The 18,767-nt window shown below is 31.0% G+C and overlaps 1 protein-coding gene across 1 annotated transcript; it reads left to right on the top strand.

Annotated features, from left to right (window-relative positions):
- The first annotated feature begins 7,881 nt into the window (after positions 1-7,881).
- LOC107941234 (wall-associated receptor kinase-like 22) lies at positions 7,882-8,562 on the top strand. The gene has a single exon (XM_041100145.1). It carries the CDS (start codon positions 7,882-7,884, stop codon positions 8,560-8,562), a length of 681 nt encoding a protein of 226 aa, XP_040956079.1.
- The last annotated feature ends 10,205 nt before the right edge of the window (positions 8,563-18,767 follow it).

Below are 18,767 nucleotides of genomic sequence, written 5' to 3'. Positions count from 1 at the left end.
GAAGGGTTAGCACCCTCGTAACGCCCGAAATTGGTACCGAATTGATTGTTTAATGCCTTAGTGTCAAAACTTTGAAGAGATTTTAAGATACGATCCTATGAAATAAAAATCTAAATAATTGAATGGGATAATAAGGCGTATCTATTTCAAAGAAATAAATCGTCACACTCAGTGAGTTAGAGTGCAGCGGTTCAATTTTCGAAGTTGGATTAGTCTTCTTAAAATTTTAAAAATTCATATCTTTTAAGAAGGATATTTGATTGTCTAGGTTAATCGAGAAATCAGAATCCAGCAAGTTAGTGCTCAATTCCTTAAAATTCCTAAATATAGAATATTGCCTTTGTTTTCATTTATTAGAAAAATCCCCCTCGAGAAAACAACATGTCATATCCAATGCGTTAGGACACAACATGTCGAATTCCCGAGAATGAGCTCTTTATTTATGTTTTAATTAAAAAGGATATTTGGTCTCTTAGATCCCGAGGAAGATTGGAATCCAGTAAGTTAGGACACAATCTTTTTGAGGATCCCAAATTCTGAGTGTATCGTTATTTTGAAAGACTTTTGTATAAAATGATTTTGATATTTAAATAATATAAAACGTAACTTTTTAAGAAAATAAAATGCGATAGAATGATGATGTACAATGTGAATTGCTTATTCGTAAATTTAAATATACACTAATGAATACAAACAATCAATAAATAAATTTAAACGAACATAGCAATAATAATTTCGTACATTATGTAAATATCAACATTAGCTAATAGAGGAAACTAATTGAAAATCAAGCAAAAATAACACTAATGAAATATACAAATTTAAACATAATTTAAGAAATAAATATAATATATCTAAATTAAAAGGTTAAAATAAATTTGAATAAATTGACAATATTGAAATAAGTTGAAATAGATTAAAGATGTTGAAATATTTGGAAGAAATAAAATATCTATATAATAATATGAAATTAACAATAGATTCTGTATGTATGTATGTATAATGAAAATAATTTAATATGAAATATGTATACATATAATAGTATTATATAATAGCATAATATAAAAATGTATATTCACAAATCTAAAAATATGTAATGAGTGAATTTAGAGAGAATATATTATAGAATAAAATAACACATTATAAAATTATAATAATAATATAAATAAAGCTCAAAATGATGATATATAATAAGATAACATATAAAAATATAGGTGAAAATATGACTGAATATACCAATAATAATAAATAAATTAATAAAAAAACAAATGTAAAAAAGAAGGGATTAAATCGCAATGAAACCTAAATTAACAAGGAAATAATAGAATTAAAATAAAGTGGAGGACTATACTGCAATGCGCGAATTACATGGGGGGCCGATTGGGAAATATCCCGCTTCCCCAAAACGCAACACAGTGACGGGGACCGAAATGAGACAATATCAAAATACAAGGAAAAAATAAAAAACTAAAAAGGATTGATTTAAAAACCCTGAAAGATCAGAAGGACCTTTTTCGCAATATACCCAAGTGTTGGAAAACGCGCGGATCCTTCCCCGGGTTGGGTCACCGCGCGGGTTGCTGGGGTTAATTGACCAATATGGCACCGTTTTAGGGCCATTGAAACAGGCCCTAAACGATGCCATTTTCCGTACTATATAAGACCCCTCATAACCTTAAAACCAATCTGATAACAAACAGACACCAAACTCTGCCCCTCTGCGCTGCTTTAGCACCGAAAGCCCCCCTCGCCTATTCAATCTTGGCCTGAATGGAGGAGGGATTCGGCGACACAATGATCCAGGTAAGGTTTCTGAACCCTTTTCTCTTTTTTATTTATATATATATATGATTATATATATATGATTAATAGCAAATAGAGAAAGAAAGAAAAGCAACCGGAAAAAGAACAGAACGGTAAAGAGAAAGAAGAAAACCTTCTTTTCAATTTTTTTATATCGATTTGGTGCCTCTGAAAAAAATCGAGTACATCCTTTGGGGTTTTATAACCCGAAAATAAAAAGAAAAATAAAAATAAAAAAGAATACAAATTTCTTTTTCTTTCTGTTTTTGCTTTTTTCTCTGCTTTTCTCTTGCTGTTTGTTTATGTTTTGCGTAGGTACGGTCGTACAGAGGCCAGTTGGAGGCTCGTGGTGGCGCTACGTGCGTGAAGAGGCAGGCGCGCGTGGGAGGAGCGGACGTGTGTGTTGGCGTCGGCTGCTGAAGGGGAGTTAGAAACCCTAGGGTTTCTGTTTCCTAAAACGTGGTGGGCTATTGAGTGTTGGGCTTGTGCAACCGGGTTAGGTTAAGTTGGGCCATACAGGTTTAGTATGTATTGGAGCTGAGGGTTAGGTCTTGGTTTCAATTGTATGGGTATTGGGTTACTGTAATATGGACTTTTGGACATTTAATTTTTTGTTTGGTTTATATCTATTATTTTAAAATTGCTTTTTTATATTTCTGATTTGGGCCGGGCAAATTTGGGTTGTTACAATCATAAATCTCAAATGTATGTTTGTTTCATTGAAAACAACTTTTATGAAATATTTTCAAGAAATCTGCCAAACAACAGAAAATATTTTACACAGATTCATCCAAACACCAAAAAATATTAACTTTTCCAAAAAATAAGTCATTTTCCAAAAATCATTTTCTAAAAGCCATTCATAATGGAACAAACAAAGCCTGAGTGAAGGATTAAATTCAATTACATAATGATTTTTGGATTAACTACCAACTATATGCTATATTGATTATATTCAACTCATGTGTATAGTGGTGCGTTTATTCTAAATTTTGTTAATAAGGTTATGATTATTTTAATTTTGCTCATGACATCTGTACATTTTAATTATATTAATTGTAGCTTACTATTACTTTTTTTCATGCTAATTTTTTTTGGTATTGAGTATTGTTTTAGTCATTATTTTATTTATTTATTACTTATTCAATTTATTTTTATGTTAGATATACTCTTATATAGGGTCTATTACTCTTCTGATTTAAGTACATTAAATATGAATTAATAGCCTAGAAATATTAAACCAAGAATTAAGCATATGTAATTGAGAACAAGATCTAAGTATTTTTATGGAAATTTCTATGTTGTTAGTATGAATAATATATAATAAAAGGAATGAATCTTCTTATGGTCCATATTTGTTGATAATGATTCCTCCTTGGTTTTAATTTAATTTCCACAAAACAAATGCATGCATGTTGGCTGCTATTTTACTTTATCACCAAAAACAAGATGAGCCAATCACCTTCTTGTTTTTATTTCCAAACAATTGCAAAGAAATTTTCTCAAATTATGCTAATTTCAAAGGTTTGATTTAAGACAAAGACTATTCCCTCTTTAATTTGGTATAACAATTTAAAGATGTTGATTTAATTGTGGCCCAAAGCCGTTTCGATCATTTTGTGGGTATAAATTTCCATTCCACAAAAGATTATGACTCGGAAATTTTTGGAATTTTATTTTCCAAAGAGTTGGTATTTACTTTAAAATATCGTATTCAAATTCCATATGTTGGTTTAATGGTTAAAGTATTCATTATCCCAAATGCGGTCTAGATTTAAGTCGCTTAGGGCTCTATTCTCTTCTTATAATTCACAAAAAAAAAATTGTAGTCAACTTCTATCTACAAAATTTCTTATTTGCTCAAAAAGGGACTTGGGACAAATTAATAACGTTTTCTCTCTTCTCAGATTTTAATGAAGTTATATCTATGCTTATATAATATATTTTATTGAGCCCAATACCAATTTTGTAAGGAAAATTACATAAAAACCAATTCTTAATAAAGTAATAAATATTAATATACAATTAAATGGTAAAAAAGACTCAGTAAAAAAACAAAATTCTTGATTTTTTTGAATATTATATGTTGTTTACATGATTTACGGAAGATGAGAAGTTGATATATCGTATGCCATGTGAAAGCATGTTGCTGTGACATGCTAAATTATTAAAAATATTTTTAACAAATGTAAAAAGTTACCCAAACTTACAAAAAAAATTATAAAAATAAAATATTATAATTATTAAAAAATTTAAAAAATTATAAAATATAACTTGACTTAGAGTTTTATCGAGTATTTCACTTAAATGTCTAAAAATACCCACATATATGATACTAACTATGTTGAATGGCTATAAATAAAAATGTGAAACCTCTAATCATAGGAACAGCGTCAAAAGTGACATTCCTCGGAATTTCTTCTCAAGTTGTAAAGAACAATCACCTTTAGTACACTCATTAAGGATAAAGCTCACTCTTTGTTATCTCCTGACTCCTCCCTTCTAGCTTTATAGACAACTAGGATTGTATAAACTTAATAATTAATATAAATATATCTATATAAAAATTAAGTACAAAATTAATTAAAATTGATTATTTAATCTATAATATCAAGCTTTCTATTTTACAATATGATTTGAAATATTTAAAAATTTTGAAGGGAGGAACATAAATTATCCTTATTTCTTAATGCTATTGTAAAAATATTTGAAGGAATATAAAACAAATTAGGGGTCAAGGCTCGACTCTCCTTTTATTTCTTTGAATGGAGACCTCTTACGTGTAGCTGGAAAATTGTATCCAACAGTCTTTACAAATTAATGAATTATTCTCAAATCAAATGCAAATACTTTTCATTTGCTTCTCACTCAAACATCCTTTGTTTCTTGAAATCTTCATTCATTTCCCTCAAACAAAATAACAACGCAAATGGGTTTTCACTTACCGCATTACTTCATCCTCCTACTCCTCTTCCTGTTGTGCTCAATATTACAAGCAGCAGAATCTCAAGAACCTGCCTGTGGTAAAGAAGTACGTGGAAATTTTACAATTCCATCCCCTTTTGGAATCCATAGCACCTGCTATACTAAACCTTGGTTTAGAGTGACTTGCAACCCAACCCTCAATGAGGTAAAGCCATTCATAAACGTAAATGGCATCCATAGCCTATATACCTATTTGATTGATTAAAAAACAAAGAATTAATTCAAATTAACAAGTATCTTCATCTATTGTACAATTAAAATTTAATTTTGTTTGAATTAGACCTAAAATTGAGATAAAAGTCTTTTAATAAAGAAATTTAATTTTGCAGCTCAATATAAATACCTGTTATATAAATATTAAGAGTGAAATGTTTGTTACGTTTAATTTAAATCTAGATGATATTATTTTATTATCTCACATTTTCATTTTTTTATTATAGACAGAAAAGACTTATATAAAAGTGAAATTAAAAAGTGCTATATGGCCACTATTGTAAAATTAATTGTTTTAATTTGGTTTTAGTAAGTGATTGAGTTAGCATGACTTCAAACATGAGTATCGTACCCTTTCACATTTATAATATGTACAAAAAGAATTATTTTTAAAATTTATTAGTAAAATTTTAAGGAATTAATTATTTTTATGCATCATCAATAAATTGGATAGACAGAATTTTCTTTCAAAACATTAATAAATATATGGGATGATTATTCTTTTTCAAAGTAAATAGTAAAATGAACATCTAAAATGAGTCGGGTGGGCACATGATGAACCAAAGTGTAGGCAATGCAACCTTTGCTAAGCAATGTATAAGTTATATAATAATTCAATTTAAGCAGGAGGTGGGCATATTCCAATCATTTTTAAAACATTGCCCGAGTTGTAAGGCTAATCAATCGAATTGCACCATAGATAAAACTGAGTCATACGTATTAAATTCACTTTTTCATTGTTTAAGCTCCGATTTGTAATTCAATATTCTCAATAAATTCATTTTTGGAATTATTCCGGACTGATTTGAATAATATTAATTGTTAACATGATTTACGAAATTCATTAGAAATTAACATATAATGTGTTATGTGAGATTCATAAGAAGTTATGTGAAAGTATACAAATGTGGCATACCAAATTATTAAAAAATATTTGTAATGGCCCAATATGCCCGGCCCAATAGATAATAAAAAAACCCAAATACCACAGTTTATTAAACAGTCCAATTAACAGAAGCCCAAAATTAAAACTAAGCATCTAGCCCAATAAATTAAAACCCTAACCCAAAACCTAATTCGGCCCAACCTAGCCCAAAACATTCCCAAACCCCGAAACCCTAGCCTTTAGCAACCAGCAGCACCGCCGTCGAACCCAGGGCCTCTTCCGCGCGTGCTGCGCCTCCACGCGCGTGCGTCTCCTCCAGCTGGCCTCCGTACACACCACGTCCACCCTCCAGGCCGTACCTGCAACAAACAAAATAGACAACGCAACACCTACAACAAAAACAGACAAAAACAACCAAGCAACACACAAGGAGCAAGAATAGATTTTGCTTTTATTTGATATATTCTTTTTCGTTTCGGTTATAAAAGAGCCAACGAAATCTGTAAAAAGGCCCCTTTTTTTACGATATCAACACACGGGCATATTGTATACAAAAAAAACCCAAAAAAATCCAGAAAGAAATAAAATAAAAACAAAAAATTCGAAAGGTGATTGCAGATTTTTTCTTCTTTCTCATTTCTTTGTATTATTATTTTTATCTTATTATTTCTGTGCAAAAATAAAAGAAAAGGGGACTTAAAGGAAGAACTTACCTGGCCGCCGGATCTCTGACCATCTCCGTTGCAATCGGAGTCTTGGCAAAGGTCGAAGGTGCAAGAACGGCGCAACATTTGGGGGATAATGTTTAGTTCTTCTTTAAGTTTGTTTAAAGCTGATAGTTGCTGATTTTAGGGTTTTAATGTGGGTATTTATTGTGTGAAAAACAACGCCGTTTAAGGCTTATTCCAGTGGCCTTAAAACGATGTCGTATTGGCCCTATAACCCGCGCGTGTGACCCGACCCGAGGAGGATCCGCGCATTCTGACTTATTGGTTTATTTGCGCTGAGAGTCCCTTTATGTTTTGCTCAGTTTCAATCAGATTTCTTTCCATTTTTCTTAATTTGTATCGCATATTTAACCTTGTTTTCATTTAAGTCCATGGTCAAACGGTGCCATTTCTGCTATTGGTTTTGAGTATTTATTTTTCGCGTCTAATTGCTAATTTAGTCCCACAATATTAAGTCAGATTTCGATTTATTGCATGATGTTTTTTTTTTCTCTTTTCTTTTTTATTTTTAACATTAGATTTTAAGTATATTTAATCCTATTTTGACGTATATCACAAAATTTAGTATTATTTTAATATTTAGCTTTTGATAGCTTTTTTAATTTTATTATTATTATTGTTCAAAATATAACAAGTTATCATTCTATATTATTCATTATACCATTTTAATTCATCGCGTAATTTTTTTGTATTTTGTCATACGTTTTTAGGAAAATGTTAATATATTATTACTTAATTTATTCATTAATACATATTTTTGATGGTTTGATATAATTTATATGTATATTTTTTTATGTTTGTTTTAAAATTTATCTTTCTAATATATTATATCAAATAATTACATAATAATATTTTTTACATATAATACAATTCTTAACAACATTGTCTAGAAATGAAGGTAATGTTGAAAAAATTAAGTTATTTACTTCAAAAGAGATGGAAAAGGCGACGGATCATTATAATGAAAACTGAATCCTTGGTCAAGGAGGTCAAGGGACTGTTTATAAAGGAATGCTAATAGATGGAAGCATTGTGGCTGTTAAGAAATCCAAAATGGTGGAAGGAAAGAAATTTGATGAAAAGAAGGTTGAACAGTTCATTAACGAGGTGATAATTTTATCTCAAATTAATCACAGGAATGTGGTTAAGCTTTTAGGGTGTTGTTTAGAGGCTGAAGTTCCTCTATTGGTGTATGAGTTCATCCCAAATGGTACATTATATGATCTCAGTCATAACCAAAATGAAGAATTACCATTGACATAGGAAATGCGTTTACGAATTGCGATTGAAATTGCCAATGCCATGTTCTATTTGCATTCAGCTGCTTCTGCTCCTATTTATCATCGGGACGTCAAATCTAGTAACATACTTTTGGATGATAAATATAGGGCAAAAGTATCAGATTTTGGAACTTCAAGATCAGTTGCACTTGAACAGACACATTTAACCACTCGGGTGCAAGGAACTTTTGGATACATGGATCCCGAATATTTTCGAACAAATCAATTTACAGAGAAGAGTGATGTTTATGGCTTTGGAGTTGTTCTTATTGAGCTTTTAACAGGACAAAAACCCATCTCCGCAAACCAATCAGAGCAAGTGAGAAGCTTGGTATCTTATTTTTTGCATTCAATGCAGGAGAATTCCTTATTTAGCATTCTCAATTCAATGGTAGTAAAGGATGGTCCAGAACAGGAGATTATGGTTGTGGCTCTGCTAGCAAAAAGATGCCTGAATCTTAATGGAAAGAAAAGACCCACCATGAAACAAGTAGTAATGGAGCTGGAGATGATTAAAGCTTCAGGTGGAACTGTTATTGAAGACTGTGGTGATGAAGAATCTGAAACAGATGACATGATCCATTCATGGGATACCAATCCTAGTAGTTCAATGTCCAGGACAATTCCAACCGACAGTGTAACTTTTCCGTTAAATTCATCTTCCTAGTTTCCAACACTCCTGAAACAATTTATCTTGACTGATAGCCTTTAGCTTTTGTATTTGTCACACTGGTGGAGTCTTGTGGTTGCCCAAGAATTCATACTTGTTTCACACAATGTTATTTTATCGCTTGAAGGTATTTCTTACACAAGTTCTGGATATGTTTTTTTTCTATTGCTAAGTCGATGAATTCATTAATTAAAAAGACCCCCAAACAGGGATACAAAATCAAAGGTATTGGGAATTATCCATATTTATGGAAAATCAAAGATATGGGTATCAAATAATAGAAAGTCAAAGATATGGGTATCAAATATTGGAAAGTCAAAGATATGAGTATTAAATATTAGAAAGTCAAAGATATGGGTACCGAGATATTGGCATAATAAAATCTGAGATATTTGCAATATATGGTCCCTAATTGTGAAGTTACTTTGCAAGTTGATCCCTGAACCTCAACTATAAATAAGCATGACCATCTCTCATTCTGTATCTCAAACTTTCCATTCTCTACTTAAGGCATTGTTTTCTCTCTCTCTTTGTAAATTCTCACTTGTATTTTGGAGTGAAATATATTTGGTAGTGCCCGAGGACGTAGGCAAAATTTGCTGAACCTCGTTAAATTCTTGTGTTCTTTATTGTATTATTCTGCATGAATTGTGAGTGTGATTGTAGTGATTTATTGTGCTATTAAATTACGATTGAGGGATATTCTGGCTAGGAAAGACCTGGTACTTAAGAGATCCTTGTGATCCACCTCTCTTTCCTGGGAATTGAACTTAGTGTGATTTTTTAGTACAATAATTTTACTCTTTTACACGCTTCCGCACAACAAAAGGGCACCATCAATCGAAAGAATAGTAACCTTAATTATCCACAGCTCTTTTTGCTCTTCTTTTTATATCTAAATGTTGGGGATTTACCCAATTAAGTAACAAATAAATAGATGAAATTAAGAATTTAGACACACAACTTTAATTTGAAAAAAACCCCAGAGGATAAAAAATTACGAGTAAAGTTAAATTTACTATAATAATAAAAGAATGAAGAGTACAAAAGATGGATATAAAAACTAAGCCTCAAAAATCCGAAAACAAAGAATTCTTTAAACGTGTTATGAGTTCTAATCTCTAATAAGTTTTCGGAGTTTAGTTTTTATCTCCATTTTTTATACTTTTCGTTCTTTTGCCATTTTAGTAAAATTATATTTCCCCGTAGTTTTTTATTTTCTTTGGACGGATTTTTTTATGTTGAATTTGTGTATTCAAATTTTCAATATCTTCCGCTGTTTTTACTTGTTCATTACTTAATCAGATCGATTCCAACACTGAAGATGAAATAAGAAGAGGTGATTAACTCATCATAGTAATAGTAACCCTTTATTGACTGAGAACAACTAAGGAAATCAAGGGATATTAACAGATCCAACATACCCTCATCGCCATTTTTCTCGACGCCATTACTGCTCTTTCAACAACTCTCGAACTTTCAATTTCAACTCCTGTCGGAACCGTTCTGATTGTTCATATTCTTCTTCAGATTTTCCCTACAAATAAACAAGCTAGCTTAATATCTTCTCCTGCAATTAAAATATAAGGGAATTGGATGGTACGAGTCAGCATTAAACATCCAATTCCATAAGAAAATAACAGCAAACAGAGAAAGGCGACAAAAACGATTTGAAACATACAAAAACACAAATCCAATCAAGGCGCTGCATATTGACAGATAATTGAGCATCCATTACTTCCAGCATATATATATAATTGTGTAACATTAACAAAAAATAATTTAAGAAACATATATTTTTTATAATAAGTTAATATATTTTAATTATATCTAACAATTAAAATAAGAAATGTTATTTTATGTTAATTAATGCAATTAAAAATTAAATATTTAAAATTTAATTAAATATTAAATGTGCAAAATCACACGTAATACTTGTGACATTAAGCTAGTAATATTAAATACTAGAGTTGTAAACTACGTGGGTTTAGCTTAAATCAGATTGGTTATCTTTAAGTTGAAGAATCCAAATTAAATTACAGCAAATTAAATTTGAACATCTTAACATATAATTCAAAAAGCTTACAATTCAAGTTAAATATTATATTAATGTTTTTGGAATTGTATCAGTAATCGAATTAATTAGGCTGTTATTTTTAGTCTGTAAGATTCAAATCAAGTAAATTATTAAAAAAAATCATAAAATAAAAATATTAATAATTATAAAATACAATTCAATCAATTCAACTGTTTTTAGCCTAGTTTGCAGATCACCTGATTTTTCACCTTTCTAGATTAATATCTCGATCGATTCCCAGGCCAATCGGATAGTTTAGTATGATTTAAACAACATTGCATTATAAATTTGTCCAAACCACTTTTTAAAAACAAAAATTAGTTGTTGACTTAAAAATGAAAATTGAGAGTCGCCACCGATCCTTTATTGGGGTGTGATTGGCTTACCTTAAAAAACGATTCTGGTCTGCGAAATTTGAGAAAATAGGTTCGGGAGTCGGTTACGCACGAGGAAGGGTTAGCACCTTCATAACGCCCAAAATTGGTACCAAATTGATTGTTTAATGTCTTAATGTCAGAATTTTGAAAAGATTTTAAAATGCGATCCTTTTAACTTGAATAAATTGATTAATAAAACACTCTTATTTCAAAGAAATAAAATGTCACACCCAGTGAGTTAGGGCGCAACATTTTTAATCTTCAAAATTATCTTTTGACTTTTAAAACTCATGCACTTTCAGAAGGATACTTGGTTATTTGAGTCAAATGAAAAATCAAAACCCAGTAAGTTAGGGTTCAATTTCCCAAAATTCCTAAATACCGAATATTGCCTTTATTTTTGAAAATTCTTAATTCGAGGTAACAACATCTAGATCAATATCTCGATCGATTCCCAGTCCAATCGGATAGTTTAGTATGATTTAAACAACATTGCATTATAATTTTTTAATATTAATTTTATAAAAGAAATTTGAACCATTGAACATTATATTTTTTTTTTTAGTTTTAATGAATTATAAACACTGACATATAAACTCTTCAATAACTAAATAAATAAATGATAAATTTACTATCGATTTAAAAAACACAATTTATGCCATGGAAATGATCACATGAAAGCCCGAGACCACTCTTCCTAATAGAACAGGGGAACATTGTTGTATGGTCAAGCCGTGTGTCACAGCTCAGACTGTGTGGACATTCGAAGTCCAGACATGGGGCCGTGTCCCAACCTATGCGTATATTCGAATTAGTTCACACGGCCGTGTCGCTGGACGTGTCTCAATCCGTGTAACAAACTTTTTTAAGACACACGGTTGTGTCGCAGGCTGTGTGCTAGACCTTGAGAAACCTATTCCTAAAAGCAATAGGATACACGGTCATGTAAGTAAACCGTGTGTGACACACGGTCGTGTGACAATTCATGTCCCAAGCCGTGTGCTCCATAATTAGCCCCTAAAACAAGCCATTCCAAAGGCAAACCTTGCAAGCTCATCCATTTGTACATACATTCAATGGACATAAACATAGTTAAAACATTTATAAACATACCAATTCTATCAACTTAAATCTATAAAACGAGCCTATAAATATGTTATAAATATTTATGGAGTGTTATTAGGGTTATATTAAAATTTGGTTAATAAATTTTAACGTTTAAATAGTTAATTAAGGAAAAATAACTAAATTGTAATAGATGTAAAACTTAGTCACTATAGCCTTAACTGAATTAAATGGATATAAAAGCATGAAATAAGGGCCTTAAGTAGTAATTTTACCTATTTTAAGAATAGTGATGATCATGGCTTGGCATTTGATGAAATTTGGTTTAATATTAAAGGGTAAAATGGTAAATTAAACTTGAAATTAAATAAAGAAAAACGTATCATCTCTTTCATTCGGAGAGGTGTTAGCCGAAACACCATTGTTGGCAAAGGAAGCTTTCGGCCAAAGCTTAAATTTCTTGCATGGTGTGTTTTCAAGCACCATTTTTAGTGATTTTTATCTTTTTGAGCTCATATTAACTTAATTTAACTAGTTTGAGGTCAATTTGTGAATTTATTAAATGTTTAGAATTATGCTATGGATGTAATTGTTGTGTTGTGAATTTAGATGATTGAGTATTAAATTTGGTTGTTAAATAAACAAGTTTTGTTAAGTAATTTTGAGTGAATTTAATGTTTAAGGGTTTATTTGTGAAAATAGTAAAAATTTAATGTAAATATTGTGAATTGATGGAAAATATGGGTTGTTTAGAAGTTATAGGAAATTCAGTTAACATGAATTTTAGTTGATTGTGATTAAATTGTAAATTTTTGGATTTAGGACTAAATTGCATAAAAGGTAAAATATTGGGGTTGATTTGTAAATTTTGCATTATTAAGGGTTATAAGTTAAATTAATTAGTTTAAGTTATTTGAATGGTTTAATTGAGTGAAAATACACGTCGATGGCACTAGCAACACCGATGCATCTGGTATCGTTGACAATCTCCACGTTCTATCCACAATCGGCCCATGTGACACCATACAGTCATCCATCGATAGTGTCACAAACACCCCAGTGTCGTTGTTCTAACGAGGTGGGTCATCCTCGTAATCGTTGACTCAAACAGGGGGATGTACAATGGGCCGCTTGGTGGACTTATAATAATTTTCTTTGGGCATAGTGGACTTTTTGCTTGGTGTTTACTAGTGGTTGCAATGGCGAAGTCAAGAGGTTGGTAGGGGCTCAGCTCCCTTAAAATAATTTTTTTTTCATTTAGGACTTTTTTAGAATTTATAAAATTTTAAATTAGTAATGGTAAAATTATACTTTGATTCTCTCAAAAACGATAAAATTTAATTTAATCTTTTAAAAATTATAAAAAATTAACTATTAAAATAATTATATTTTTACTATCATAAAATATACAATTTAGTTTCGACCCAAAATTTTTTGCCTTCACCCTTGGGCGGTTGTTTGTATTTTCTTGCTGGTTTTTGTAATGTCTCCTTTTGTTGTTTTGATTTGGTGATTTTCGTGAATTGTTGTATAGTAATCCCACTGTTTGAATGGTTGATTTTTTATTTATTTATATTTTTAGTAAAATCTTTTGTTGGCTGAGAAAGACAAGTATAATAATTTTATTTCAATAATTGTATTATACAGAACATTATATTTTTAAAATTGTCTTATTACTTATGTTAATAATTTAGGTAAACTTTTGAAGTCATATATAATTATTCTATTATATATATATTCTTTTATCATAATTTTTAATAAATTTTTATTTTTATTTTTAAACAATTTCATTATAGATTTTAATTATATCTGCTATTTTTTTACATAATGCATAGAACTACTCATTGTCCCTCCTCAAATCATAAATAGGAGGATAATACATTTTAACACACTCGAACCATTTGACTAGCAAGCATTGTTAATCGAGAAATTAAAAACATATTTGAATTATGGTGTTTAGATGATTTTTGAAATGTAAGTTAAAATATCACAATTATCTGAATCAATTCGAATTTTATTTCTTATTTAATTTATAATTAATTTGTTTATTACATAAAAAAGACATTTTATAAGAGTTATTTATTTTTATTAACTTGAAAATTTTAAACCTTTTTAAAAAATATTTATTGAAAAGAGTTTGAAATTATACCTGATAATGTCCAAAATCATAAAAACAACTCATTTTATTAAAATAAGTAGGACACCTCAAAAAATAAAAATAGTACAAAAACCAGTAAACCGAGTCAAATTATTGTAAATAATCAAACCCTCATAAAGGTTTGGGCATTTTTGGCGTAGTCATTTTTAGAAACTGTTTCTTTTCTAACCATTTCATCTTTATGAGAATTGATGAAAGAGACATTGTATTTATGGGACTTAATTAATTCATTTTATTTATTTAAATTTGATCCTCTATTAGTCTTTGGTATAACATGTTTCATTTAATGTTTGGTAGAGCAGAAGACTTTGGAGAGCAGATATTTCTAAACTGTTTATCTAGCAGTAGCATATACGTTATAGTTTCCAAACTGATGGATTTGTATAGCAGTCAAGGTGTTGTTGCAATTGTTGTCATATGAAAATTACTCTGTTGTTAGTATCAATAGTATATAATAAAAGGAGAATCTTCTTATGGTCCATATTTCCTGAAAATGATACCTCCTTGGTTTTAATTTTCAATGAAACAAATGCATGTTGGCTGCTATTTTTCTTAGCAATTAAATTGGATTAAGTTTTAGTGTTCTCAATTTTTTAGAAAGGAAATTTTCTTATATAATTTGAATCCGAAATTGCAATTTCTCCTTAAATCAAAAATTTCTTTGGAAAATCACAAGTCGTAGAAACGGAACATGGTGCAGGGGTACTACGTGCAAATTTAAAATTAATTAGCAATATTGTCGATAATTAAAGTAGTAATTAATTAACAAATTTTTCGTTAGAGTATAAAGTAATAAGATGTTGATGTCATGACATTGACGATTGCATCTTTAATTTCGTATAACAATTTAAATATGTTGATTAATTGTGGCCCAAAGCCTTTTCTATCATTTAATTTTCTGGATATAATTTTCCACTCAGAATACTTTTCCACAAAAGAATATGACTTGGAAATTGAGTTGAGCCTTTACTTCAAAATATCGTCTTCGGTTTTTATCTACGAAATTTTTCATCTGCTCTTGTTCAGGTTAAATCAAGATCCAAAAAGGAATACTTGAGACAAATTACTAGTGTTTTCTCTATTTGCAGATTATGTTTTATTGAGCTCCATACCAGTTTTGTCACGAAAATTACATAAAAATCAGTTTTTATTTTGGCCCTTTAATATTTTAAATTAGTAAATGTAAAATTAGACTTTGTCCCCCTCAAAATGATAAAAATTTGATTTAATTCTTTAAAAATTGTATTTTTACTATTGTAAAAATTACAATTTAATTTCGGCCCCCTAAAATTTTTTTTTGCCTTCGCTCCTCTTTCAACAATGATGGCTTTAATATTACAGCTCAATATACATACTTACTTATTGGTAGAATTGAATTAATATTATCTAATGAGTTTTTGAAAATAATTTTACTTAATCTATAATATCAAGCTTTCTATTTTACAATATAATTTAAAATATTTAAAAGTTTTAAAGGGATGAACATAAATTATCCTTATTTCTCAATACTATTTGTTGAGTAATTCTGTGTTGTGTCCCATTGAAGGGGACAATCCAGTATTTATGAATACTATTACTATTTATGATTTGACTCCATTGTTCATGGACTTGACTCCATTATTCATAGGACTGACGCTCTAACAGGCCTCAAGCATGCTGGACACGTGTAGCATTCTAGCTCGCTTACCAGACCTCGCGACCACCTACATGTAAACTCCTTGGATATGATCCGAACTGAGACCGCAAAACTCCCCTTGGCTCGTGCGAGTTGATATAGTGAGCTCCCCTGGCAGTTCTCTGGGTTTCAGGTTGGTGATCATTGGTGTATAACAATCTAGTTGCCCCTAATGGGCCTAAAGAGGGTTATAAAGTGGTGCTCCTTAGGGCCATCACTTTGCGTTTATTATATCTTGCAGAATACGCAGTGTTTATTGGAATTTGGTGTCAGCTTCGCCATATGTACGGGTGAATCGCGGCTGTATATATCTGACCGCTAATGTCCCTCGGTCATTTGAACTGTCAAAACGTGGGGGGGAAGAGGCTTCTTTAAAAAGGGATTTTTGAAACCCTAAAATGCACGAACTTAGCATTTTCGTTACTAGAATTAGTCAAAGCTTTTGTTCAAGGTAAATCTCAGTAACTCCTTGTCTTAGGTTTTAAATTCCCTCTATCTTTTTTTCTTCTTTCTGCATCAGAGATATGTCAAGAATGAGAGGAGCTCATGGCCAGCTAATTCCACGTTGCCCACCGTGAGAGCGTACTTCCAATGTCCTTATTGAAGCCAACCTTTTTCATCTGTACTACAAAAGATAAAGAGATGCATCGAGCTTTGTGTACGTAGGGATTCAAATCTCTAACTTTGCTTACGAATTCTCGGTTCCTGATGGGTCGTATAGGCTTAGCGACACCAGTGATAGCAATTCCTTGCTCCCCCTCCACATCTTGGAAGTTGGGTTTCATCTACCCCTAGATCTATTTTTCTGCCATCTGCTCTAAGAGTACGAGATTGCTCCAGGTCAACTTTGTGGGTTCTCTTAGTGGATATAGTGGTGTATTTGATTGATTATTGTTCTCGCAATGAAGGACCTTTGCTCATGGTTTTCCAAATCTTGTACCTGTTAAAGGCCCAAAATCAAGGAAACTCATTGGGTTTTTATTACTTTTCTCTTTGCAGGAAAGGCAAAGCCATAATCGTTAATCGATGTGTTAAGCTTCGGCTAAACTGGGGGAAGTATATCAAGGTGAGTGCAAGCTTGTATATGGGTTTGGCTTTCCTATTGGGTGGTCTACACCGAGCTAGGATATCTACTCATTCAAGCAAATTGTCAAGACAGATAGTGGTGATGCTTAGCTAAAAACGCTCCATGTTGACAGTTCCTTGGTTATTGAAGACCTTCTAGCACTGAGTAATATGTTCTTATATTGCTTGGAGGGTCACAACCCCAATCCCAATAGATATAGATGGGGAGATATGAGAGAAGTTTGTCCACGTTCACCACACCAATTGTTGAGTAATTCTCTGTTGTGTCCCATTATAGGGGACAATTGGGTATTTATACATACTATTATTGTTCATGATTTAACTCTATTATTCATGGACTTGATCCCACTATTTATAGGACTAACGCTCTGAGTAGGTGTCAAGTATGCTAGACACGTGTAACGTTCTGGCTTGCCTGCAAGACCTCACGGACACCTACATGTAAACTCCTTGGATATCTGCGAACTAAGACCGAGAACTCTCCTTGGCTCGTACAAGCTGATACTGCGAGCTCCCCTAGTAGATCTCTCGCTGTACATCTTGCATACATCCATCTAGTGGGGCCAGGCCAGATTACAGGTAGGCAATTAGGAACTTATCTGGATTTCGAGTTGGTGATCATTGGTGTATAACACTATTGTAAAAATAGTTTAAGGAATTTGAAAAATATATATACCAAATTTGGGGTCAAGGCTTAACTAGCCCTTTTATTTGTCTCTAACTCTTTATATGTGACCTACTTTAGTTTAGATTATTCTTTTAGTTTTTAAATGGAGACCTAAAATTACTTTCTAACGACATTTATTTTTTTTAAATTGTCCAACAGATAAGTGGTAAAAGTAGCATGTTTTAATCATATTCTTAATGCGTTTTTGGATGATTATTCATACAAATTAGTGAGTTTATGCTCCTAATCCTTTAAATTCATATTTTTTATACTTAGAAGAGCATTTAAGAGAAAAAGGAGTGAAAAACAAGTGAAAATCAGACAATTAGAGCAGATTTCAGGAGCCACACAAGCTACCATATGGCCATCTGTCAGACCATGTCAATTTTGCGATTTGCATACTAAATATGCGGAAAAACACCATTTTTAGCTTTTTCGGGCATTCTAAGACCTATAAATACAAAATAAAAGAAGAGAACCATCAGAGACTATTGAAGAAAATAACTCGAAGAACACCATTGAAACCGACTCTGAAGTAGATTTCCATCAAGATTGAAGACCTCCTTTTAATTTCTTTGAAGTTTTTTTGTAAGTTTCTCTTTTTTCCTTGTGGTTATACTATTTTTGAGATGTTTTTATTTACAATTATAAACTAATTTTCTACATATTTAGTGGAGATGAACCCTATGATGAATTCTGTTATTTGATTTTTATTTTACACAATAAATACTTAAATCTTGTTCTCAGTTATGTGTGCTTATTTCTTATTTTAATATTACCGGAGTTTTAATTCATGTTTAATGTGTTTAAATCAGAGGAGGAAAAGTCCCTGTTTAAGAGTAGATCTAGCATAATTGAGTGGAGTTACATGCAATCTAGAAATAGGACAACATAAATCTACCGAATTAGATCAAATCTAATAAGGGATTCCACAGACCGAGTTAATGCGATAATAGGTGTTTTAATTAGAAAGAAATTTCAATTAATTAACCTAGAGTCAGTTGCTCCTAGTCTTGAAAGATATAATAACATAATTTAGGGATTTCTACGGATCAAGATATTAAGTGAACAAATTGTTTAATTTAGATTGGTAATGA

This window comes from Gossypium hirsutum, chromosome D09 (genome assembly GCF_007990345.1).
Source record: "Gossypium hirsutum isolate 1008001.06 chromosome D09, Gossypium_hirsutum_v2.1, whole genome shotgun sequence".
In the NCBI taxonomy this organism is placed as follows: Eukaryota; Viridiplantae; Streptophyta; class Magnoliopsida; order Malvales; family Malvaceae; genus Gossypium; species Gossypium hirsutum.
This window is presented reverse-complemented; position numbering and strand designations above follow the sequence as displayed.

What these genes read in the sequence shown, in the direction of transcription:
- LOC107941234 (XM_041100145.1), top strand. Translation starts at nt 7,882, where the DNA reads ATGCGTTTACGAATTGCGATTGAAATTGCCAATGCCATGTTCTATTTG.